The sequence below is a fragment of the Cupressus sempervirens genome, chromosome 11 (assembly GCF_028749045.1).
Source record: "Cupressus sempervirens isolate cs-2001-9-10 chromosome 11, ASM2874904v1, whole genome shotgun sequence".
Classification (NCBI taxonomy): domain Eukaryota; kingdom Viridiplantae; phylum Streptophyta; class Pinopsida; order Cupressales; family Cupressaceae; genus Cupressus; species Cupressus sempervirens.
Genome location: NC_143128.1, coordinates 622,057,442 through 622,085,272, shown reverse-complemented (window position 1 = coordinate 622,085,272; position 27,831 = coordinate 622,057,442). Strand labels below are relative to the sequence as shown.

General features: G+C 35.4%; 1 protein-coding gene across 1 annotated transcript in view; it reads left to right on the top strand.

Moving 5' to 3' along the window:
* The window catches only part of LOC149531237 (protein ESMERALDA 1-like), a 108,446-nt gene that overhangs the window by 62,525 nt on the left and 18,090 nt on the right, over positions 1-27,831 (top strand). The window contains exons 5-9 of the mRNA XM_089811811.1: positions 8,928-9,125; positions 17,132-17,336; positions 17,501-17,668; positions 25,146-25,313; positions 25,492-25,682. Coding sequence (XP_089667937.1) covers positions 8,928-9,125; positions 17,132-17,336; positions 17,501-17,668; positions 25,146-25,313; positions 25,492-25,682 — 930 coding nt within the window. The remainder of the gene's footprint in view (positions 1-8,927; positions 9,126-17,131; positions 17,337-17,500; positions 17,669-25,145; positions 25,314-25,491; positions 25,683-27,831) is intronic.

The window sequence follows — 27,831 nt, the reverse complement described above, 5'->3', positions numbered from 1 at the left end:
CTTAATCCACCACAAGCTACTAAAGCATATACAAATACCACATCCTACATGGGAATTGCTATTTTAATTCTTGAACTATGCCATCCATACAACAAATATGAAGATTCCTAAGTGCTCAACTTTTGTTTTCTATAAAAGGTTTTTTTTTACTGTTTTGATATTTAATTGACACTTGACCTAGTGTATTTTTTTAGGTAATCTAATGCCCTTGGCCTTCCATGAGATGATCAACATGGCCCTCTAGGAAAGAAACGTGCTCTCCTTTTGTTTAGTTTGTCAAGGATAGCTTGTTATTTGCATCAACATCCCTCTAGTGTTTTGTCTTTGTTTGCTGCTTTGCTTCTTTTCTTATTTTAGCCTATGCGAGTTTGACTGAGAGATGATTAGCCTGGTAGATTCGATGAAGTCTTTGTTTATTTTTCGAATTTCATTCTTTCTTCTTCTAAGAATCCTTCCCCCCTTGCCTCAAAAATGCCTTGAATCATTGAGTTAAGAATTTAATACACCAAATCAGGGGTAAGCTTCAATGTCACTACCTCAAGGTATGGTTTCTTGTCATTCTAATGCTGAGTGGGCAAACATAGGAGAAATTATTGGGGCTATTAATTGTTTTTGGGGCTTGAAAGTAGGGTAAGTATTCACAACCTTGTCCTTTGAAGAGAGTTTTTATATCCCCTCTCCCCTTAACAAAGTTAGAGCAAAAATTCCTGATTGGATTGATGTTATTACTTAGATAACACACTGTGGTTGGGTCTTGAATTTGAATGTTTTGTTATCAGGATCCAAGTTTTGACTCGTGATAAAAAAGGTGAGAAATGAGAGTGAGACATCAGTTTTGAAATGAATCAGAGTGAAAATGGTGTTTGCTTCCTCAACATTTGAGAGTTGCAAAGATAGGTCCTAGTCTTCTTTTGTATTGACTTCTCACAGTGTTTAACGGGGAAATGTGATGTCTGATCCATATGAGAACCATCTTCATCCTTCCTTCCAAAGGTTTCATATTCGGTTGTAGGAACAAGCCCGAGCCATGATAATATACAACTCAATAAAAGGCATCTTCTTTTTACATCCACAATCTGAATATTTTTCCATGAAAAACCCTTTTGGAAGAAAGAAATTTTGATGGAGTCTTCCTAACTTTTGGAGACCCAATGTAGGGCATTGCTCCTTGCCTTCTATGATTTGCATATCAAAGTTTTAATCACTGCGTGAGAAGGCATTGCCAAGTCTAAGTAGATATTGAGTGCCTCTACTTCAGGTTATGAAAAATCAAGGGAGATATTAATTCCATTTACCATGAGTATTGAGTCTGCTCCAGTTGTCACTGGCAGTTGAAGTTGTAGAGTGAAATACTATCCCTGCAATCATTCTAAGTTTCTACCTTCTGGTGCTACTTACACTTATGCAATGCAGGTGGTTATGCCTAGCCTGATTCCTGCCCTTTTGACTCACCTTGCTCTTCTCCAGCTCACTCATGGTTGCAACCATTTCTTCTCCATTCATTTTGCCCACCAAATCTACCAACCATTACCTATTTTCTTCTGTGGTTCTTGTGGCACCCCTCCTGCTCATTACCCAAGTTTGCTGAGTTCGGCTGTTCATAAAGCCCCACCAGTTTGGCCAAATTGAACTATTTCCCTGCTCTCATCAAGATTCTTGGTACCCTGTTTGCCTGTTCATATGCTCCATCATCTGGAAAATCAGATTCCCTATCACATTTCATTATAATTGTTAAATCAGTGAAGCAATTTTCTCATTATACTTTCGGGTCTCATAGTGGACATAAAATTGGGCTTGGTTCTTTAATATGGTTAACATCACTTAAGCTGATTAATAAGACACTGCAAGTTAGTCTAAATTGGACAACTTCCTAGTCCCCATCAAGATTTTTGGTGCTCTGCTTGCCCGTTCATACACTTTGCCGTTTATTCTGAATCACATTTGATTATAATCACTAAATCAATGAAGTAATCTTCCCATTAAACTTTGGGGTAAATTGTGTTAAATATTTAGCGTCATATGAAATTCTGGAAATCATTATTAATAAGCATTAAACTGTATTATAACAGGAGCTAACCTTTTGTGAAGAAATCCTTTATTTACATGTGTACAGGTGTCTTTTGTCTGGGTCCCGCGTTTCATAACTGTCATCTCTGGGCATTCTTTCTTCACCGCTCATTGAAGATGAGTGATTTCCTTGTGGTGTTTTTCTGGAAGTCTCACGGCTATTCATTCCTTGGTAACCGTTCGCATGATATATATATTATTCAAAGATTATCAAAGATCGCTGTTATCGCTCAGGAATTCGTGGTTCCATGTGTTCTTTCTTTCACATAATCTTGGACGGTTCGGGCTGTTCTTATATGCTTGAAGGATTCGCATTTAGTTATCCATGTTTCTGAATGACAACGTATATATGTGCTGTGTTAGTCATTCTTGTAAAAACATACAAGCTTTGATACATGTATATCAGTATCATGTTTAGCTATCCGATTACTGTCCAAGGGATTAAGTATTTAGATTTTTCATTATATGTGTATTAAGTTTTGTTATATTCAAATTGCTAAATGCTGTAGCAATTATCAGTTATTATGATGATATATTGCAAATTAGCAATTTGATTTTCAGAACCTAAGAGCTGTGTCTCTGCATCACTGTAGTTTTCTTTCATCTTTAATAAAAGAAATTCGTTTGGTGGGGCTGGGTTGTTTCCCTCATTTCAGAGGGTTTTTCCCAGGATAAATTAGATGTTTTATGGTTTCCAGTTCATGTTTTAACATGGTATCAGAGCAGTGTTTTTGATCCTTCAAGTTGGGCTTATATTCTTCTTTAGGGCCCATTTGGTGAGCAGAATAGGAATACGTATTCTGGAATAAATTTTGAATTCCTTGTTTGGATGCACCAAAACGGGATTGGAATACGAGGTAAAATAGGAATACGTATTCCAATTTTGGCCCAAAAATGGGGTTTTTCAATTCCATCCAAATAGGTATTATTGGAATACGTATTCCTATTCCATTTTTTTAAATTTTAGAAAACATAAATTTTTGGGTTCGGGAATTCCCATCAAATATTGGCTGAACCAAACGGAGAACAGGAATACGTATTCCTATTCCGCTCACCAAACGGGCCCTTAAATCTTGCCTTCTCATTTCCATCATGGTGCCTGGTTTGAAGGTTGAAGATAGATTAGAAGGAGCATCTAATTTTATTTCTTGGAAATCTAGAATTCTATTAGTTCTTGAGGAAAATGATCTTCTTACTTTTGTGGAATCAGAAGTTCAAGAACCTACTGATCCTGGAGAAAAAGTTACTTGGAAAAAGAACAAAATTTTGGCCAAAAGAATTATTATTGATTCCATGAAGGATTATTTATTTCCTACCATCTCCAAGCTAAACTCAGCCAAGGAAATGTTTGATTCTCTGCATAGTGTATATGAGATAAATAACACTAGCAGAACATTGGCACTTCACATGTAGCTTCTGCACATTAAGATGAGTAAAAGTGATTCCATTGTATCTTTCTTTTCAAAGATTTCTGAGTTAAAGGATCAGTTAAATACAATTGGAGAGTCTGTCAATGACAAAGAACTGATTTTGCTTGCTATGAATGGTCTTCCTCCTCCTTGGGAATCATTCATTCAAGGTATTAACAGTAGAAGTGATTTTCCATCCTTTGAAAGATTGAGGACTGATTGTATTCAAGAGGAATGTCGGTTGGAGGCAAGAGGATGCTCTCGCAAATCTCACAATGTAGAAGATCAAGTACTTACATCTCAGACGTCAAGGAAGAGAGGAAGAAAGAAGTATTTCAAAAGGTTTGAAGATAAGTATCCTGCCTCATCTTCTGATTTTAAAAGAAAAAAGGATTTCTCCAAAATTAAATGTTTTAGGTGGGAAAAACTTGGTCACTTTGCTAAGCATTGCATTGTGAAACTTAATCTTCACGATGTGACTATGTCTGATTCAAAAGACTCTTCTCCATCAAAGGATTCTTATGATTATTCAAAAGGTCTTGTACTTATCTCAGCTTTATCTAGTCATGTTCAAGCTGATCGCAATACTTGGTTAATTGGTAGTGGTGCTTCTCGTCACATCTTTGGTTTCAAGCAACATATTTCGAATCTGATTGAATCGGATTCTCATCTTCAAGTTATAGGTGATGATACATCTTACTCTGTCAAAGGGGCAGACAACTCTTTTTTAAAATTAAAATCTGGTATTCCCCTTCATCTCAATGATGTATTATTTGTTTATGGTATTAAAAGGAATTTAATTTCCATTTCAGCTTTAGAAGATAAAGGTTTTAATATTGCCTTTTCTAATGGAAGTGTGATGGCTTGGAAGAAAGATTTTGATTTCCGTACTGCTCAAACTATTGGAGAACGTCATGGAAGTCTTTATAAGCTCTCAGCTAATCAAGTTCTTGTTCTAAATCATGCTGATTCTAATAATAATCTGTTATGGCATAAGAGATTTGGTCACCTCAATTTTAAGTCACTTTCTTCCCTAGGGAAGTTTGTTGAAGGTCTTCCTCTTCTCAATCCCTCTCATGATGGTGTTTGCAAAGGATGTTCTCTGGGAAAATTTTCTAAGAGTCCTTTTTATTCAAGTGATAGTAGATCTAAGCATGTATTAGAACTTATTCATTTAGATCTATGCAGACCAATATCATCAGCTTCTTTAAGTGGCTTTTGGTACTATGTCACCTTTGTTGATGATTGTTCTCGTAAGACATGGATTTACTTTCTTAGATCTAAAGAGTTTGATGAAGTTCTATCCAAATTTAAGGAATTTAAAGCTTTAGTTTTGAACTTTTCGGAAAAGAAAATTAAGACTCTTAGATCTGACAATGGAGGAGAATTTATTTCAGGATCTTTCCAATCTTTTTGTATTGAATCAGGAATTAAGAGGGAGTTCTGTGTCCCCTACAATCCTTAGCAGAATGAGGTTGCTGAAAAAAAAAACAAAACTATTGTTGAGGTTGGTAAAGCTATGATTCATGATCAACATTTGCAGATTTTCCTTTGGGCAGAGGCTTGCAGGACAGCTGTCTACGTTCAAAATAGAAGCCCTCATCATATTCTCAATAATATGACTCCGAAAGAAGCTTTCTCCAACATTAAATTGGATGTAAGTCACTTGAGAGTGTTTGGTTCTTCAATTTATGTTCATATCCCCAAAGACAAAAGATCCAAATTAGATCCTTCAAGTAAGAAGGGAATCTTTGTTGGCTATAGCGATTCATGAAAAGCTTATAGGATATACATTCCAGGTAAAAAATCTATTGAGCTAAGTAGAGATGTTACTTCTGAAGAAAATCTTGACAGTTGCAAATCTGCTGATTCTTCTGTTGATTCTGATTTGGATGTTCCCTTGGTTTCTCAAAATTCCCCTTTTGTTGCTCCTTCTGCTTTCTCCTCTCCTGAGAGGGAAGAATCTCCCTCCTCTCCTAAGATTCTTGACAACTCTGAAGCTGGTCCTAATGTTCCTGTTAATGAGAAGAAGTGACCTTTGTGGGCAAGAAACATTATGCAAGAAGCTGAAAATTTTGCAGCTCCTAAAGGAACCTTTCGGGAAAGTAAAAGACCTTCAACTTTTGATAATTATTCTGTTCTATTGTGCAATCTTATTGATGTTGAACCTTCTTGTTTTGAATCAGCAATAGTTCAGCAAGTTTGGAAAGATGCCATGCCGGAAGAATATGAGTCTATTCTAAAAAATAAAGTATGGGATATAGTTACTCGTCCTAAAGATAAATCTGTCATCTCATCTAAATGGTTATAAAAGATAAAGCATGCTGCTGATGGAAGTGTGGACAAATTCAAAGCCAGATCTGTAGCTAGAGGTTTCAGCTAAAAAGAAGGTATAGATTATGATGAAATTTTTGCTCCGGTAGCAAAGTACACCTCTATTAGAACCATTATTGTTAATGCCGCTAATAAAAGGTGGAAGCTTCATCATATGGATGTTAAGACAGCTTTTCTCAATGGTGTAATTAATGAAGAAGTCTATGTAGAGCAACCTGATGGTTTAATTGTTTATTCAAAAGAATCTCATGTATGTAAACTAAATAAGGCATTGTATGGCCTTAAACAAGCACCTCGAGCCTGGTATGAGTGCATTGATGGCTATCTCTTGAGTCTAGGATATACAAAAAATGAGGCTGATTCAAATATTTATCTCAAAATGTATAAAACTCCTATGTTGATTCTAGTACTCTATGTTGATCTTTTTATCATAGGAGATGATGAAATGATTGATAAATGCAAAAATGATTTAACTTCTGAATTTGAGATGAAAGATTTGGGATTAATGCACTACTTTCTTGGTCTAGAAATTTGGCAACAATCTGATGAGATTATTATCAGTCAAGGTAAATATGCTGTAGAGATTCTTAAGAGATTTGGTATGCTTGATTGCAAGCCAAATGTAACTCCTATGGAAGCAAATTTGAAGAAATTTCAAGGAACTTCGGCTGATTCAGAATTAATTGATTGCACTCCTTATAGGCAGCTCATTGGTTCTCTCATTTGTTAATACAAGGCCTGATATTTGTTTTGCTGTAAATACCTTGAGTCAGTTTATGAGTGAACCAAGAAAATACCATTTCATTGCAGCTAAGCATATTCTGAGATATGTAAAGGGAACTCTACAGTTTGGATTAAGTTTCTCTTGCTCTAATGATCTGCAACTTCATGGTTTCTCAGATTTTGATTGGGCTGGTTGTATTACGGATAGAAAAAGGACATCAGGTTTTTTTATTTAGTCTTGGTTCAGCCATGATTGCTTGGTGCAGTAGGAAGCAAAAATGCGTAGCTCAAATTACTGCTGAAGCTGAATATGTAGCAGCTTGTTCAGCAGCTCGAGAAGCGGTTTGGCTTCGAAAACTTCTAAATGGATTGTTTGGAAATTCTGTTGAACCTACTACAATTTTCTGTGATAACCAGAGCTGCGTAAAGATTTCTATAAATCCAATTTTTCATGACAAATCAAAACATATAGAAATCAAGTATCATTTCCTAAGAGACATGGTACTTCGAAAGGTTGTGGAGCTGAAGTATATTAGCACTGATGATCAGACAGACTATAGATATTTTCACAAAGCCTCTTTCTAAGGTGAAATTTTTTTATTTTAGAAATAAACTTGGTAGGATAAATCTTAAGATTTAAATGGAATAAAGTCTAGTTTTTTGTAAGATTTATCTATTATCATTTTCGATGTGCGAACTAATAAATAATGTAAGATCAGCTATGACAACTCTTTCACTATGCGATAGTGAATATCATGTTTAGAGAGTCCATGATATTATCATGTTGAGTAATTCCGTCATAAGAGTTGAATGTCATGTTGAGAGATTCATGACTACTCACATTGAGAGATTCCGTGTGGAAGGATTAGCTGTGAGTCTTACAAATTTTTATGTTGAGAAACTCCATGGTTATTAGTTATGAAAATTTTATATTGTGCAATTCTATGATTGTCAATATTTGAGTTACTGTGTTAAGTATGAGTATGTATACTTATTTAATTTTCAAATTTCATATTAGCTAAGAGGGAGTGTTAAATATTTAGCGTCATATGAAATTATGGAAATCATTATTAATAAGCATTAAAATGTATTATAACAGGAGCTAATGTTTTTTGTGAAGAAATCCTTTATTTATGTGTGTACAGGTGTCTTTTGTCTGGGTCCCATGTTTCATAACTGTCATCTCTGGGCATTCTTTCTTCACCACTCATTGAAGACGAGTGATTTCCTTGTGGTGTTTTTCTGGAAGTCTCACGTCTATTCATTCCTTGGTAACCATTCACATGATATATATATTATTCAAAGATTATCAAAGATTGCTGTTATCGCTCAGGAATTCATGGTTCCATGTGTCGTTTCTTTCATATAATCTTGGACGGTTCGGGCTGTTCGTATATGCTTGAAGGATTTGCATTTAGTTATCCATGTTTCTGTATGACAACTTATATATGTGCTGCGTTAGTCATTCTTGTAAAATCATACAAGCTTTGATACTTGTATATCAGTATCGTGTTTAGCTATGTGAGATTACTGTCCAAGGGATTAAGTATTTAGGATTTTCATTATATGTGTATTAAGTTTTGTTATATTCAAATTGCTAAATGCTGTAGCAATTATCAGTTATTATGATGATATATTGCAAATTAGCAATTTGATTTTCAGAACCTAAGAGCTGTGTCTCTGCATCACTGTATTTTTCTTTCATCTTTAATAAAAGAAATTCGTCTGGTGGGGCTGGGTTGTTTCCCTCATTTCAGAGGGTTTTTCCCAGGATAAATTCGATGTTTTATGGTTTCCAGTACATGTTTTAACAAATTGTGGCGCATCTCATTGTAGACATGGAAGTGGGCTTGATTTCATGATATGGTTAGACTCAATGTAACTCAAGGTCCCCCACCACGAAGCATAGGTATGGGCTTTGTTCTATGCATTTCCATAAGTGTGACCCATACCTCTAGGCGGGCCCATAGACATTCTAAGGGGTGGTCTGTCTAGTGGGCTTTGATCTTGGGTCTATAGTGTTAAAACTCTTAAGTACTCACCATTATTGCCAAATTTGTGGGGCTCACTTATTGTGATTTTGATAATATGTATGGTGCTGCATTGTTTGTTGTCCAATGCAATTTCTTGAAGGACATTTCTTTCTTTATGTTCTTTGCTGGAGGTTAAGTTTGTGTTTCATATTATGTGATAGAACTAGAGAAATCTTTCAATCTAGTTTGTGCAGTAACAAATCTTACTAGATTGTCTATAAAGAACTGTGATCTAAACACAAAGATAGTTTTAAAAGAAAATACATGCATTAGGTATTTATATATGCAAGCTTTCTTGTTTTGGTTGTGTCAATTAAAAATTTATGGTCATTAATTCTCTCATCTTACTGGTGCACTGCAGCAAGTTTAGAGATATATTTGATGAGGAGCATTTTATTAATACTCTTAGAAATGATGTGAGGGTGGTGAGGAAGCTTCCAGATGCTGTAATGGAGAGGTTCAACTACAATATGAGCACTGTCCTTAACCTCAGGGTTAAAGCCTGGTCTCCTGTTAGTTACTATTCGGAAAAAGTTCTTCCAAAATTGATTGAGAATGGGTATGCAATATGCTTTTATATTTGTCTGTTCTTTATTTTTGCAGTTTAATTTTGAGAATAATTACTGGTTGCTGATTATATTGAATTTGAGCTGCAGGTTTGAAATATTTAATAACTTAAAATCTATGTAGTATGGCATTGGAACTCCATAGTTTCGTGTTGTGGAAATCTTTTTCAGTTTTTTAGTTGCAAGTAAACTATAACTTAAATGTTGATGCATAAATCTACGCTTTATAGACAACAATGATTTATATGTGGTTGTAGAAGTTAACCATTTTTGACAAAAAATCTCGTAATAAGAGCACTTTATTCTGTGAGGCATGGTATTTATTCTTTTGTATTGCTAGGAAGGATAGTTTTACTTGTGTTTTTGCAAGACTTTGCCAAACTTAATAATGACTCGAACTTGGCGACTTGAAAAAACTTGACAAACGTTTACAAAATGTGGCAACTTGAAAAAACTTGATGTTTGTAAGTGTTTGTCAGTGTTTGAAAAAATCTTGGTCAGTGGTCCAGTATTGGGTACATCTCAGGTTTGACCAGGGTACTGCCCAGACACTTGGGTACCCAAAATGCATTTTAGCGTACTATTCCCATAGTAAAGAGACCCCCAAATGAGGAGTTTTCAAACAAAAACCATTCTTTTAATTCATTCATACCCCTCAAAGCATAAATTTTCCCTAAACTTTAGCTATTTAGTGTTTGGAAGCCATTTCACAAACACAGAACAACAAGAAAACCAAAATTCCCCTTCAAGCTTCCATTGTTGGCTTTTCAAGGTTACTTTTTTATTTCAAAGGTGAAATCAAAGGTGAAAGGTACAAAGGAGAAAGATGTATACTAAAAGCTTAGGAATCATTAGTTCTCAAGATTTTTCAATTTTTAAGAAAATTTCAAAGATTTTGAAACTTTTTATTAGTAAGTTTTAATTTTTTTCATTTGTACTTCTTATGCATAATAATGGGTTATAATGCAAATTATTCTTATTTTTTTTCAATTGTGGTGTTGTTAATTTGAAATGATTTTTGTTTTAGGTTCAAATAGAATGGCTGGAAATGCTAGTTTAATTTCTTGAAATTAAGAGATTTCCTTATAAATTTGTTGAAGTGTCACCTCTTTGGTGCCATATGACAAGAGTTCAACAAATCCTTGATGGAGGGGGTTTACTTTGTAGTGTGGCCATTGTCAAAAATGGTATAAGAGCTCATATTTTCAAGTGAAAGCTCAATTATGCATCATCTCTTTACAAGGAACAAAAAAATTAGTATTGGGACCAATTAAAAAGGGTTGTAACGGATATACTATTGGCCTATGTTAAAGTACAAGAGGGTTCCAATATGAGAAGTAATATATCAAAGACTCTTGCACATCCTCTCGCCAAGAAAATCTTGTAAAAACGTCTTGGTGGCTACACAAAACTAACTAATTCACACCCTTCCATACCAATGAGACTATCTTTTGAAAAAGAGTGTTTCGATTTCACAAAATAGTGGCCCATTGGACAAAGCTTTCAATAAGTATTAGATCAGTGGGCTTATTTTCAAGATTGTTAGATCAAATTATTGGTGGGACATGGTGAATATCCTTTGCAGTACACCTTCCGATTATGTTAGTCCTAGGTATGAAAAGTTGTGAGCCAATTTAATGGACAAGGAGAAAGCTTTGGTAGAGACATCATTGAGAGGGATCAACAATTCATGGCTTGAAACATGTGTGCCCATCATTTTTGATGAATGGGAAGATTGCAAAATAGACCATTGACCAATGTTAAAGCAATGTTGACTAAAGGCGTGGATTGTGAGGGCCAAGTAAAAGATGTAAGTTTCATTGTCATTATCTTAGAGAATCCATTGAATGGTGAGGCTTGAAAATATTCTGTCATAACAAACAATGCTAAAACATGTAGGGCAACTAGGTTTCTAGTGGAGGTGACATGGTCATATTTTTTGATTCCACATGTAGTCCACTCACTCAATTGGATATTGAAAAAGATGGGCACACAAACTGAATGGGTCAAACAAGTCTACATAACGACTGAAGAAATTTAAATGTTTGTGAGTAGTCATCATATTTCACAAGCCATAATCAGGAATTTCTCCAAGTTGGAGGTGTTGAAGGTAATTAAATTATATTTTTAATATTTTATTTTATTGTTGATATGTAACGTGTATTGTTTTATACCATGGATTCTATGGTCAACAACCTGTGGAGTATGTGGAGGTAGTCAAACACACAAAGAATCCAAAAGGTAAAGGCATTGATCCTAGATGAAGAGTGTTTGGAATATGTTTTGAATTTCACTTAGTCCATTATGAGCATGATTAGGTATGCTGATATTGATCAGCCATGCTTGTGTAGAATTTATGACGACAGGGACGCCATGGTGGGGAAAATAAGAGCAATAAAAGAGGCCAAGGACATGACTCAACGAAAACATTTTTTCAGAATTGTGCAAAAGATTATTGTGGACTACCCTTTCACATGTCTTAGCGTTTGCTTTGTAACTAAAGTATTCTATTAGAGAGGTACTTTCATTGCCAAAGGGGGTGGCACCATATGGAGATGGGGAGGTTGCTGTTGGCTGCATTTAGAGAGATATATAGAGATGAAGAATTCCAAAGCTTTGTCTTGAGTGAAGTTCGCCAAATCACACCGTTTTGTTGAGGGGTGTAGGGTGTTGTGAATTGGTGCATTATGCCATGTTGATCACAGAAATGGGAGAATACACCCCCTTTGTCAGTTCTGAGAGTACTAATATGTTGACCAGATCAAACTCTTTCTCTACAAATGATTTGAATTTTTGAAATACAACAAACACCTCTGGTTTTGATGAAGAAAATACACCCATATTTAATGGCTGAAATCATCAACAATAAGTAAAAAATACCTGGACCTAGTAACAATTGGACATAAGTCCACAAACATCAGCATGAACTAGTTGTAGTACCTTAGAAGCTCTCTTGGAGTTGCTACTGGAAAAAGGAGTGTGATGTTGCTTCTCAGTCTGACATGCTCCGCAAAACTCCAAGATTTTGGGTTTGAAACTTAAGTAGTCCAATGTCAAGATCTTATTGAACAAGCTAAGATAGGTAGTGTACATTCAAGGGCCCATACTACTGATGTCAGAGTGTACTAATAGAGGACCGATGGGCTGCCATAGCGAGCTCTTGAGAATCCCCCTAGTAAACAAGCCTGAAAAAACCATGATCTTCAATACCAACAACTAGTGTCAACTGAGTTTTGCGATCAGTGATACTGAACTGATGTGAACTGAAGGTCACGTCAAGCTTGCACTTATGTGAACTGAAGGTCGTGTCAAGCTTGCACTTATGTGAACTGAAGGTCACGTCAAGCCTGGGAGAAGGTCTCAGAATCTGACTAATGGAGAGAAGATGGAGTTCCATGCCTAGAACATCGTACACATCTAGGAAAATTAGGTTCTTTCCTCTAGATCTAATCTAGACAGTGACACTTTCAGCAACGGTGAATTCTTCTCCTCTAAAAATAGTTGAATCTGAGAATGGCTGGAAATTTTTGAATTTCAAAATTTGAGAACAACACCTAAATCAATATTCCAGGCAGAGAATTTTACATGATTTGCAATTCTTTTAGTCATGAAGGTAGATTAACATGGCTCAGTGTGCTGTGCAACATACAGTGGAGGCTGTGGACTAGATTGCTTTGCTTGAGCAGCTAAGCGTTTCCAGCACTCCAACTTCATATGACTAAACTTATGGTAGTAAGTGCATCAAACATTTTTCTTCTTTAGACTTTCTGAAGATTGAGCAAAAAGTTTTGCTGAGAAGACTGAGAAAACTTATAGTGGCATGAGGATATAACTGAGAAGGCTTGACTGTTAGAAGGTGAGCTGATATCACCGCCAAAACGTTGTTTCCAGCAATCTTGTTGAGGAAGCATTAGACATAGATTGGAAAACAAAATATCAAAATGAGTGGAAGTAACGTTGATAGTTCGAAAGCAATGCTCATAGGAAGGGAGACTTTTCAGAGTGATTACCACCATGTCTTCTTCCATTTTGTGTCTAATGGCTTCCAATTGATCACAAATGTCCTTGATTTTATTGAGATGCTCTTGTAGAGATACCTGATCATCCATAATGATTGAGAAGAGCATGCTCTTTAGAAAGAATGCACGATTTTTGTCGTTGTTTTCATGCAAACATCTCAGATGCCTCCAAATTTCTGCAGTTGTTTTACCAGAAGGAATTTGCGGGATCTGATCATTAGTAACGGAAAGTTTGATGAGCATGATAGCTTCTCAATTGTGTTCATCAAATTATCTTGCTCTGTGGTTGCTTCCTTGAGATGTTTAGTTGTGCCCAACACAATTTTGTCAAGACATATGTACTAAAAAATTGTCAGCATGCACGGCTTCTAGGTACTGCAGTTCTTGCCATTGAATTTTTGAGTGCCTTTCAACAGAATGTTGGTTAAAGCCATTGCACATTTTCTGAGGCACAAAAACCAAGATGACTGGATGGTTGGATGCACAACTTTGAATGTATGTTTACAGAGGCAGGTACGGACACTGACTTCAACGTGAATCCACGAGCATAAAATTCATGTAACAAAAACTGAGACACCCAATTTGTTTTGAAGACAACTTGATTGAGATCTCAAAAAAACCCACCAACTTACCAATTATCAGTAAACGAAATAAAATTCTGGCTGGTACGATTTTAGAGTTGCAGAAAATTAGGCACCCCAAAAAATCTATAAGCAGCCCTGTTGAGATCTTCAAAAGTCTCCCAGGAATCTATAGTTGGAATTTGAAGTGAACAAGAAAAAGTATAGCAGCAGAAAAATGGCAGAAAATCTCATCTGATCCAGGTCGAAGGCCTTCAGAGATAATATCTTAGTCAAACAAATAAAAAAATGGACCAAAAAAATCTTTCCATGATCACAAAAAACTTTTTGCAACAAAAATTTCTTGCCATTGAATTTTTGAGTGCCTTCCAACAGAATGTTGGTTAAAGCCATCGCACATTTTTAGAGGCACAAAAACCAAGAAGACTGGATGGTTGGATGCACAACTTTGAATGTATGTTTACGGAGGCAGGTACGGACACACACTTCAACGTGAATCCATGAGCATAAAATTCAAGGAACAAAAACTGAGACACCCAATTTTTTTTTAAAGATAACCTGATTGAGATCTCAAAAAAACCCACCAACTTACCAATTATCAGTAAATGAAACAAAATTCCGGCTGGTATGATTTTAGAGTTACAGAAAATTAGGCACCCCAAAAAATCTGTAAGCAGCCCTGTTGAGATCTCCAAAAGTCTCCCAGGAATCTATAGTTGGAATTTGAAGCAAATAAGAAAAAGTATAGCAGCAGAAAAATGGCAGAAAATCTCAACTGATCCAGGTCGAAGGCCTTTGGAGATAATATCTTAGCCAAACAAATTAAAAAATGGACCGAAAAAATCCTTTCATGATCACAAAAAACTTCTTGCCATTGAATTTTTGAGTGCCTTCTAACAGAATGTTGGTTAAAGCCATTGCACATTTTTCGAGGCACAAAAACCAAGAAGACTGGATGGTTGGATGCACAACTTTGAATGTATGTTTACAGAGGCAGGTATGGATACTTCAACGTGAATCCATGAGCATAAAATTCAAGGAACAAAAACTGAGACACCCAATTGTTTTTGAAGACAACCTGATTGAGATCTCAAAAAAACCCACCAACTTACCAGTTATCAGTGAACGAAATAAAATTCTGGCTGGTACGATTTTAGAGTTACAGAAAATTAGGCACCCCAAAAAATCTATAAGCAACCCTGTTGAGATCTCCAAAAGTCTCCCAGGAATCTATAGTTGGAATTTGAAGCGAATAAGAAAAAGTATAGCAGCAGAAAAATGCCAGAAAATCTCATCTGATCCAGGTTGAAGGCCTTCGGAGATAATATCTTAGCCAAACAAATAAAAAAATGGACCGAAAAAATCCTTCCATGATCACAAAATTCTTTTTGCAACAAAAACTGATCCTAAGCTTGAGCTAGAAAAAATTACTCTCAATTTGCAGGTAACCAACTCACAAAGGGTCAAAAGAAAGATCTGGGGCTGTTTAACAGATATAGAGTTTGTAGAATCGTCCTAAATCTAGACATGAATAGTAGATATGAATAATGCTGGTTGACGAAAAAAGCCACAAAAATGTCTAACGAAAAACTCGTGTGAAGAAAAGACCAGAAAAAAACTTCAAAAAACTTGGCTCCAAGGATATGGTTGATATAGACACAAGTGCAAATGGCTTAGGATGGTTTGGAAAACTGCAAAATAGTACCTACCCATTAAATTTTGAAAAATTTAAGACAAATAATTTCTGAAAGAAACTATTCTTTTTTCGAATAATATTGGCTCCAACTCTGAGACCATATTAGACGAATAGTAGTAAAATATTGGATGATTAATAATGAAAGAAAAAATTAGGCAAGAGCCTACAACGCATCGGTAAATTGCGAGCCTCTCATCAGGGAGGTCTTGGGTTCGAATCTACTCACGTTTAACACATAATAATAATTAATCTTAATAATAATAATAATAAATAACCTAGGCTTCGGCCGTTTACCTATCCAAAAATAAAAATAAAAATAAAAATAATGAAAGAAAAAATTGTTCTTGTAGAGTTTGGAATCAAGATGTTTCTAAAAAGAAGCATACAAATAGTAGAAAGAATCTCTTATATAGGATATATACAATTTAGAAGTGACCATTAAGATAGAAATACTAAGGAGATTATTTTAATGCTCTTAATGGTCATTTTACTATCTTGCAAAAGAGACAATGTCTTTTGGTCACAAATAGAAAGAAGGCTTCTCCCTTCTCATGAGAACATTTTGCTGCTGCTGAGGCCCTCCTTGGATCTGCAAAATGTTAATGAACAAGAATTCATCCAACCTGACGTTGGGTAACAAAGCTATCCCTCTGAATTAGTTGCCGAAACTGGAAATTGTGATTTTGTGAAAAATATGGCAAACCCTTGTGCGGGCCCTTTCAAAACAACCATAACAATATCAATCACACAAGATCTAACAATTATGCAACACAAGAGGAGCACAAGATTTATGCGGAAACCTCTATGTGAGAAAAGTAAACCCATAGCTTTAAGGAACAATTTTTCATATATCAAATTAAAGGATACTGTAGTTATCATATCTGTGTTATATTTTATTTAAAAAAAATATAATTTGTATTACTTCAAGGAACAGACATTTTATTATTTCATCTCCTAGAAAAGCTTGAAATACAGTTCCAGGACTTTCTAGGACTCTCCAAGTTCGAGCAAGTCTGAAGTCAAGTGACCCTTGCCAAGTCCCAGGGGCTTGTGACTCTCTAGGAACTCGCTCTAGGTGAGACCTGCTAGAAACTGGTATTTTGCTGAGTCCTGCGAATTTTTTGCCGAGTACCAAGTTGGGTCAGCATTATCAAACCACAGCAATCCAAGTCTTATATCTATGTTTAAAATGATATAATTTGAGATGGCCAAAAGGGGCAAGAATTCACAATTTTATCCTCTTCACATGAACAGTTGAATTTTAACTCTGGCATCTACCCAACTCTTGCTTAAAATACTGGGGCTTCCTTAGTGCGAAAGGAACCTGCTAGCATGCTTCAGTTACAAAAAACTGAGAGTAGTATAATTCTCTGTAAAAACACATTATAATTATGTTTGCAAATTTTCCTTCTCTTGGGAAGTAATATAGATAGCCCTTTTCAATCTTTCTCAAATGGAGTGGCTATATAATATTTCACTCTTAATTTATTAGTTATGCTGAACATTTTTTGGTGGCAAATTCAAACTTGATAAAAAGGAACCATAGGATGTTTTAAAATTGTGAGTTTTTATGTAAATTTTAAAAGGAAGTCCTACAATAATGCTCTGTATTTTAATGGTTTTTTTGCTTATTCATATTGTATAACAAGAAGCCATTGCAATCTAATTTCTTTGGTTCTAAAAGGTGTGATGTTCATGAGCAGAGTCATACGTATCGCTCCATTTGCAAATCGATTGTCTCCTGATGTTCCACTGAGGGTTCAACGTTTAAGGTGCCTAGCTGATTATGAAGCTTTAAGGTTTTCTGAGCCCATTTCTTCTTTTGCCAGTAAATTAGTGGACCGTATGATTGAGCACAGCTCCAACAGTCGTGGAAAGTACATTTCTGTGCACCTTCGGTTTGAAGAGGTTTTTACACTTTTTCTGCAATAATTTTTTCTTAGGTTGAGCAATAATTAAAAGTTTAACTTATAATCAACAGTAGCTAGTTTGAATTTTTTTTGCTTGAATATGTTATGTTAATGTCAGTTTTCTAAGCAGTTGGACAGTTCTGATTTGAGTATACACTGCAGGATATGGTAGCATTCTCTTGCTGTGTCTATGATGGAGGGAAGGAAGAAAAACAAGAAATGGATGATGCACGTGAAAGAGGTTGGAGAGGCAAATTTAACAGAACTGGGCGAGTTATTAGGCCTGGTGCAATCAGGATGGATGGAAAATGCCCTCTTACTCCATTAGAGGTTTCTTACTGAAGGCACCATTTCCTTTTTTATTCTTTGGATGTTACTCATTTTTTTGTTGAAGCCATTGAACTCTAATTCTATATTTCTTTGATTTAAAGATGCATTTGTAATTTGCTAGCCAACTTAGGTGTACAAGTAGTTAAACAAATCCTACCTATCTAAACACTGGTGTTGGGAATTACTATACGAAATATATTTCTATTAATAAATCACTTGTATATAAATAAAAATGGCAAACCATGGTGCTTACAAGGATTTTTGTGCAATACTTCAAAAGTATTGTAAAATGGTATAATTGAAATTCAACCGTTTGAGGAACTTGGAGTTCCTATTTTTAAATATTCTAGTGCAATACTATTCTTTTGGTTTAAAAAAATGAATATAGTAAAACAAGAGGAAGACTACTACCAACCTCAACCAGGAGAGCGTAAAGGAAGGGGAAAAAGAAGAAAAACTTATCACAGAACAGAAAAGCACAAGAATGAGGTGAATGCTGGAATTTACCAAAATCAGAATGCACAACAACCTTTCCAAGAGAAAATAAATCAGCACACATAACGTCTATCATTTACAATGAGAGTGTAGATAATGTACATGGCTAGCCTTGCATATATGGGTAAGGATGACAAGGTAGACACTTGGATGCACCAATCGTCTAACCCTCTAAGCATAAAACACTTGTAAGGTCACTTGACAACTGTATGTGCAAGTGACAAGTGTATATGTGTTAGGTGTCCCACTAAGTGAAAACACGTCTTGGCTAGATGAGTTGAGAGAAAATGCAAAAACTCCCTAACTGGATACTTAGGTGATTTGATTAGAACGATCTCTAGACGTGCTAATAGCTAACTAGTTTGATAAAGTCACTATTTACACCAACACCTCCCTCAAGTGCATCTTGGGGAATAATATATGCATGATTATGCATTTGGGCTAGTAGGCCATGTTAGGTACTCGCATACAAATTTCTCATAAAGGGAACAAAAGTTCTCTCCAAAAGAGAAATTATACAATGATGAATGTGCAAGTGAAGAAGATAGGTCATAGAAGAAAGGACTCACGACACCCCCCCAAGGACTTCTTCTATCCATTGGTACAATGAATGTTCCCTTCTATAAGAGAGAAATGAGAGACTATGCAGAATAACAATGCATGTATTGAGATAACAATGTATGTTCCCTTCCACAAGTGTTGAGATAACAATGCATGTCGATAGACTACATTGTTCATCTTCATGTAGTGTGGTTGCCATTAATAACTTTTCCTTTTTGAAATGTTGCAATTGATGATTTATCTTTTACCTTTTGACTTCTTAGTTGTTCAACCTTTCCGCAGAACTTTGCAAATGCTTCAAGGGGTGTTATTTAGTTCAGACCTTCCTAATGGGTGTTTTCAAGGCCTAATTAGAAGTATTGGGAATAAATACGTACACAATCTGAATGTTGGTGTGTGATTGCAAAATTTGGAAGATAGAAGGAAGTTATAAGCACTGACAAACCCCCCCTTGATGTAATATTTGGTGACCCCTTCAGAATTTGGCACTTAATAACTTTGTGCTTTTTACAATGCATCAAGTTCCATTGCACAGGGATTGTCAAAAAATGCATTTTTTAAAAATTAGCACAAATCATTTGCAATGAGAATGTAAGTAATGTACATGGAGAACCCTTGTGTATATTGGACAGTATGAGGAGTGTTTACTGCTATATCTGATAAATACATACATGAAATAAGAATAAAGATAGCATTGTGTACTAGATGCAAGAGTAAAATATGTCTTTATTTGCTCATGTAATTATTATCGAGAAGAAGACCATGGATGGTTGGCCAATGATTCTCATTCATATTACTATACCTTATCGGACAACATATTTAAAGAACCTGGCAGTTGCATAGCTTGGTTAATGTTAATGGCTGAACTAACTCTAGTAAAGTCACAAAGTTATCATCATTTCTTACATTGTAGGAGTAGAATAGATTTCTAAATCCTTATCCTTTGCAATTTGTTTGGTTGGAAATAAGCTGAAGTAGTTGATGCCAATTGATTGAACAATGTAAGTCCTTTTGTGATATCCAACATGTCATATCATTATAACTGAGTGAAAGTCCATAATTAGAAATGGAACCTTGGGGTTGTCTCATTTGATCACACAATTTATATACATTGTTTAGTATGTGAGTTTCCTTATTTAGTTTAGCATATGACTTTCCTTATTCAAGACAGGATTTGATATTTGGTGTCATATCCTGAAATACTAAGTGTTTCATTCTGCATGTTGTAGTAATATAAAACTCGCATCAGCAGGTACATTCTACCCTGACCCATGCTTACAAATCTTAAGAAAGTGGTATAAATCACTTCACGTATGATTTACAAAGCGAAGAAGAAGGTTTCAAGTGACATTTAAGTTTTTTGACGAAAGCATTGTGATGCTAAAAATCTTGTTACTGTAATGCTGGATTTAGTGCAAGTTGCTTTTCTGCATGCCACCCTTTGGAAAATCTAGAGAATTTGCAATTGGTGTAGCCTGGTATACAGCTGTGCCAAGTAAGCTAGAAGCTGAAAAGCTAATTGACTGCTTCCCTTTTTGTGTAGTTCCTACTAATTTGTTTTATATATCCAAATCCTAGTGCATATGTTTGGTTTCTAGTTGATCAGATTTGTCCTCATCCCTTTGTATGGTTACCGATTCTGCTCAAACCTATTTTTCTGTACAATCTATTGTTCAAAATGTCCATCTCCGGAGTCTTTGGATCCTTTGTTGGTATGTGGACCATGCCAACAAATAGATGTCAAACCCTGGAAATGCCTTTAATGAAACATATTGAAAATATAAATAAATATCATATTAATGATAATATAGTTGTGTGCCTTTACCTGCATTTATATCTTGATATATTATATAAAATTTATGCCACAATATATGTTATTACTTCCACGTGGAAGGGTTTTCCGAGGATAATATCGTGTCTTATACTATTTTATTATACTTATTGCTGTGTACCATTATTTTCTATGCAAAACTTTAACATGGTATCAGAGCTATGTCAACAACAATTAAGGAAGTCCCTTTTCTCTAGCTCGTGTATCAATTGCAAAAACAAATTCATATATGGAGAGCATGATGAAGCAAAAGATGAAGCATTTGAGTTGGAGTTATGATGAATCAAAGTGGCAATATCAAAAGGAATTAAGCACTTTGTTGTTGAGCATCTCTTCACCAGATGACATTCAAAAGTTGTGCCACACCGTGGAATTGTTTATTTAGAGGCATAATGCAGACCATTGTTGTCAATTCTATGTGGTTTGTTTTCCTGCCTTAATTCAAAAAATCTTCAGATTCAAAGATTTATCTCAACACGATGTTGGTGGTGGTTGGATTGCCTAGACATGTGATTACTTTGCCAGTGGTCTTGTGAATCTTTTTTTGCCTTCCTATCCTTTGTTTTGTTTGATGCTTGCAATTGATGAACATAATTTGGTGCGATATGTTTTTCCATCAAAGTGTCTTCTGGCTTGGATTCACTCAATTCTTTAGTTAGAAACAGGGGTTTGTATGTTCTATTTGAGCTTTGCCTTGCTTTATTGAAGTGTCGGTTGAATAAAGAGGTGTCAGCAAAGCTGAATTACCTATGAGATTATTGTGTATTGATCCATAATTTGTGTGATTGCTAAGATCCTTCTCAAGGAAGATTTGACTACAAAAAGATAAGCATCCTATGATAATATCTTGAATATTGAATTTCTACTATAACACTGGGAATAGTGTTTGCTTTGAGCATTATTCTCTATATATCTCTTCATGATAGATTTGATGTTTTGAATTATTATTAATCTCTATTCGTTGCACGACACACCAATGAGATGATGAGAGATTCATGAAGTTTAGGATGTTGCATGTAGTCACGGGACTCAATTGATAATGCATATCATACACGAGAAATGACATATAGATATTCAGAGGGAGACTTTTTAGCTTTAGAGGGAGGTTAGGTAACATAGGGAGACGTCTCATTCTTTGCAAGCTTATGTGGTAGTGTAATTGCTAAGGCTCCCTTTTGTCAAATTGCAATCAGTTATTATTGTGGTGATCAAGACATGTCCCTACTAAGAGGGAATCTCTGTTGAGAGAGAATCTTAGTCATTCTTATACATGTTGCAGGACAAAGATGCAATGGGTTGATGAGGGAATGTACACAGATGAGAACTTTGCTTAGGACAGATTTGATGATATAGAAAGCGATATTCAGAGGAAGTATTTTTAGCTTTCGAGGGAGCTTATATGAGAGAGGGTGATTTCTAATTTCTTTGCAAGCTTATTTGATGAAATTGGAATCAACTATCTTTTTGTAATGATCAAAGTGGCTCCTGATGAGAGGGAATCTCTATTTAGAGAGAAACTCAGTCATTCTTATAAATGTTGCTAATGGGTTCTTCTTTGTAAGAGAAATTCGACGTAAAATACATTGTTTCACGATCTGCGAATAGGTATGGTATTAGAGCTAGGTCAACAACAATTAAGGAAGTCTCTTTTCTCTAGCTCATGTATCAATTGCAAAAACAAATTCATATATGGAGTGCATGATGAAGCAAAAGATGAAACATTTGAGTTAGAGTTAAAACTTTAACATGGTATCAGAGCTAGGTCAACAACAATTAAGGAAGTCTCTTTTCTCTAGCTCGTGTATCAATTGCAAAAACAAATTCATATATGGAGTGCATGATGAAGCATTTGAGTTGGAGTTATGATGAATCAAAGTGGCAACATCAAAAGGAATTAAACACTTTGTTGTTGAGCATCTCTTAACCGGATAACATTCAAAAGTTGTGCCACACCATGGAATTGTTTATTTAGAGGCATAATGCAGACCATTGTCATCAATTCTATGTGGTTTGTTTTCCTGCCTTGCTTCAAAAAATCTTCAGATTCAAAGATTTATCTCAACACTATGTTGGTGGTGGTTGGATTGCCTAGACATGCGATTACTCTACTAGTGGTCTTGTGGATCTTTTGTTGTCTTCCTATCCTTTGTTTTGTTTGATGCTTGCAATTGATGAACGTAATTTGGTGTGATATGTTTTTCCATCAAAGTGTCTTCTGGCTTGGATTCACTCAATTCTTTAGTTAAAAATAGGGGTTTGTATCTTCTATCTGAGCTTTGCCTTGCTTTATTCAAGTGCCAGTTGAATGAAGACAGTGTCAGCAAAGCTGAATTATCTATGAGATTATTGTGTATTTTACCATAATTTGTGTGATTGCTAAGATCCTTCTCAAGGAAGATTTGACTACAAAGAGATAAGCATCCTATGATTATATCTTGAATATTGAATTTCTACTATAACATTGGGAATAGTGTTTTCTTTGAGCATTATTCTCTATATATCTCTTCATGATAGATTTGATGTTTTGAATTATTATTAATTTCTATTCATTGCACGATGCACCAATGAGATGATGAGAGATTCATGAACATTAGGATGTTGCATGTAGTCATGGGACTCGATTGATGATGCATATCATACACGAGAGATGACATATAGATATTCAGAGGAAGACTTTTTAGCTTTAGAGGGAGGTTAGGTAACACAGGGAGACATCTAATTCTTTGCAAGCTTATGTGGCAGTGTAATTGCTGAGGCTCCATTTTGTCAAATTGAAATCAGTTATTATTGTGGTGATCAAAACATGTCCCTACTAAGAGGGAATCTCTGTTGAGAGAGAATCTTAGTCATTCTTATACATATAGGACAAAGATGCAATGGGTTGATGAGGGAATGTACACAGATGAGAATGTTGCTTAGGACAGATTTGATGATATATAAAGTGATATTTAGAGGAAGTATTTTTAGCTTTCAAGGGAGCTTATATAATAGAGGGTGATTTCTAATTTCTTTGCAAGCTTATTTGATGAAATTGGAATCAACTATCTTTTTGTAATGATCAAAGTGGTCCCTGATGAGAGGGAATCTCTATTTAGAGAGAAACTCAGTCATTCTTATACACGATGCTAATGAGTTCTTTTCTGTAAGAGAAATTTGAGGTAAAATACATTGTTCCACCATCTGCGAATAGGTATGGTGGATCCACTATCTGTGATGAGGCATGGTGGAATGCATTATGCTTGTGGAGAAGTCTTGAGGTGAACACCCTCATTCCACCCTTTGCGAGTAGGTATGGTGGACCACCCTCAGTGAGTAGGCATGGCAGAAATGCATTCTTCTCTAGGAGGAGTTTGAGGTGAAAGCCCTCATTCCACCCTCTGCAAGTACGTATGGTGGGCCACCCTCTACGAGAATGCCTAGTGGAAGTCATGTGTGCGACTCCATGCCTTTAATTTTATGTGCTTATATGGTGATTTATGTTATGTTGAGATAACATGTTTTAATGAGAATCTATGCGATAAGAATTTATCATTAACATTTTTGGTGGCAGCTATGTGTGCCTGCCATGTTAAAGATCTTTCTCTTGCTAAGAGAGAGTGTCGAATATTGTAGTTGCGATAGAGATCTTCATCTCTGATTTTGCTATTGAGAAAATACCTCTATATTGTGTCAATAGCTGGAGAAGATATTCATGATAATATTTGAGATAATATTATATGAAGAGACATGTGTCATGCAAAGAGTCATGAGTTTGGAAATATAAAAAAATTTTTATTTGGAAATTGAAGAGAACTTCGGTTGTGATATGAATCTCAATTCTGTATATGTGATTTCATTGTGACAATGGTATCAAGTGGAAAACATCTTACTTGAATATTCTTATCAGTAAAAGAGACATTTTTCTGGTGTTTATTTTATGGAAGGGTTTTCCTAGGATTATATCTTGTGTCTTTTGTGCTATTTTATTATAGTTTTCTTATTGCTGTTTATCATTATTTTCTGTGCAAAACTTTAACAACAGTATGTACCAATATACTAAACATAAAATTCAAAATTCCTAGAATTATAAGACAAAGAATATCAGAATTATGCACTATTTAAACGTGAAAATGCTAGATTGGAATTCATAACTATGAATTTGTCAAACATGAATGTAGATCTGCGCTGAACAGAAATCAATATGAGAACAAAATTGTCCTATTCATGATTAATGACAGTAAAAATACTGCAAGCAATTCTATGTCTACACGGCAGAAATATGCCACAGGCTTTCTTTGGATGAAAAGATGTTTGAGTTAGTATGGTCAGGTTAAGGAACTGAAATCAACATTTCAAATCTGGAAAAATACTCCCAGATCGGTGATTTCTTCTTTTTTGTCTGTAACTATCAGTGATTAGCAACTTTACAATGATTTCAATGGCTAATGATAGAATTCTCATAATGCAGTGGTTTTAATGTTTTCAATCCAGGAGAAGCAGTCTTAAAAGTTTATTTTGATTATCATTCTGATTCCTAGATTTTTATGCACAGATGAATCTTTGTTTTTTTGCTGAAAACTCATCTTTTGGAATATCTTGTTGAATTTGCAGGTTGGTTTGATGCTAAGAGGCATGGGTTTTGACAATAATACATCAATCTACTTAGCATCTGGGAAAATTTATAAGGCAGAAAAATACATGGTGCCACTTTTACGGATGTTTCCACTATTACAGACCAAAGAGACACTTGCTTCTGCAGAAGAACTTGCACTCTTTAAGGTGGTGCACTTTGATTCTATTCAACACCACCTACTACTATCAACAATGCAAACCAACAAATTTCAGTACTTTGATTCTTCTTGTCTTTTGAAAAAAGTTATTTCAATTCGCCCAAGAAATTCTGAAATTGGCTTGTCTAGATCTAAAGAAGTAACTAAATGAGTGCCCGTGGCTACAGGATTATTCATCAAGGATGGCTGCATTAGACTACACTGTTTGCCTGCACAGTGAAGTATTTGTTACCACTCAAGGAGGCAACTTTCCTCATTTTCTGATGGGTCACAGAAGATATCTTTATAAAGGACATTCTAAGACAATCAAGCCAGACAAACGCAAACTGGCTATTCTGTTAGATAATCCAGATATCAGGTTAATTTTTACCACTTTCTCTCATTATAAAATCAAAATATAAAAAATGTCCTGGTTTCTATTTTATGTCATATGTGAGTTGTGTAAAATTGTCAACTTTGCAGACGAACAATAGAAGATGATTGTTGATGATAAATCTGATCTTATCTCTGTCCCAAAATAAATGTGAAGAACTAACAATTTTTTTCCTTCGATATGGATACGGCTTTGTGTATATATTATAGTTTCCAAACTTGGACCCGGACTCGGACTCGGCAATGTGGACTCAACTCATGACTTGGCCATGACTCGGCAAACTGAAAAAATCCTTGAAATTTAGAGATTTTTAACAATTTAAAACTTGTTTTATTCACCCTTTATTGAATAAAACTTAAAGACACTATAATATCATCAAACAAAAGCTAATTTGTCATCACATATATAAACAAGGACCATAAATGATAAATCCATCACATATGTTAAATGTAAACTGTAGCTGAAGGAAATAGAAAACGTAGAATCATATGACATAGATATAAAGAATTATAAATGTTGTCAAATGTATGTAAAATCCATGAAACCGATGACATCAAATGTTCCATGAAACACGCACGTGTAAGTGAAAATTGTAATTGTAAACAAAAAATAAGTCTATCCACTTAGGCTCTAGCTCAAGCCTCAGCCTCAGCCTCAGCCTCAGAGTAGCTGTTCTGCCTTCTACAAAGGTGTCTAAGGTAGGTCCTTGAGGGCTGAGAAGCCATGACTCCCGCTTGTGAGGTGTCATGATCAACATCAATAGTGCATGTGCATGCGCTAGAATGTGCTCTATCCTCCTCTTCCATAGCTACAACCTCAACCTCTATGTCTGCTTGGTTAACCCACTCATGGTCCTCAGTGAAGTCTGGATTGGTAGCCTTAGTAAGCCACTTAGACTTTGGATCACTCTCCTTTAGAGTGACCAAAGAGGAATCAGTGTCCAAAATTTGTTTGGTCCTAAGATGGGGGTTGTAATAAACAAAGACATGATCATTCAACCTCTCCACAAACATTCTATTACGCCTCTTTGAGTGGATGTGCTTGAACATGGACCAATTGCGCCCACATCCACAAGCCTTGCCTGGCTAACACAAAATTCACATGGAATTTTTTTGAAGATTTGGGGTTGAGGGCCCAAACATTTGCCACCATCTATCTGAAAAAAGGAAAACAAAAAGAAAAAGTCTCATTTACAAGTACAACTTTAAGGCTGAATTACAAAATAAAATAAAAATAGCATAACCTGTAAGCCATAGGAGTAATTTTTTCCTAGCATCCATGCACATCTTGCTTGAGAAAATCACCCCTTCTTGATTATTATATCTATCTAGCTCAATCTTTGTAGTTGAGGTTGTGCCATCACTACACATCTTATGCACCACTGTATATCGGCCAGTAGAACGTCCTCAGCTGCCTTGAAGTTAGGACAAAAACAAAATGACAGATTGAGGTAATAAGCAACTGCATGGATGAGCCTATGAAATTGGTTTTGCCATCTCTTGTCAATGATCTTCGGAATAGGGCCATATTTATCCTCCACTCCTACATACCTGGATCTAATGGCCTTCTTGGCCCCATCCATGCCATCATACATGTAGCTCATAGAGGGCTTCTCGCCATCAACAATTTGTAGGAAAACCTACGTGGGGCTCAGTGACTTGCATATAATGTGAAGGAAAAAAAGGTTAATTCACAATTTAAATAAAAAAAAGTAAAATTGCAAGGTTGCAAAATAAATAAAAATATGCATATGAATTAAAAGTAAAACTAAATTATTTAACAAATACAAAATGTTAAATTGTAATAAAATTACCTATAAAATTTCTTGAGAAGGGGTCCAAAAGCCCGCCTCATAAAAAATGCAATTTCCCACATCTATCCTTGTAGTCATTGTAGCATAGGATGAGGAAGTCCACTCCACCACAAAACACATGCACCTCAAAACTCCCTTTGATATCAACAAAGGTTTTAGTGTGAGGAAATTTGAGGCAAACCACTTGATACCAGGTTGAGCCAACTCCTTTTGCCCCGTGTATTTACTCATTATGCTAAATACTAATGCGTGATTGTAGATAAACTTGCAGATATTCTTGGCCCTTTCAATGCGTGATTTGACCCATCAACCTCACATGAA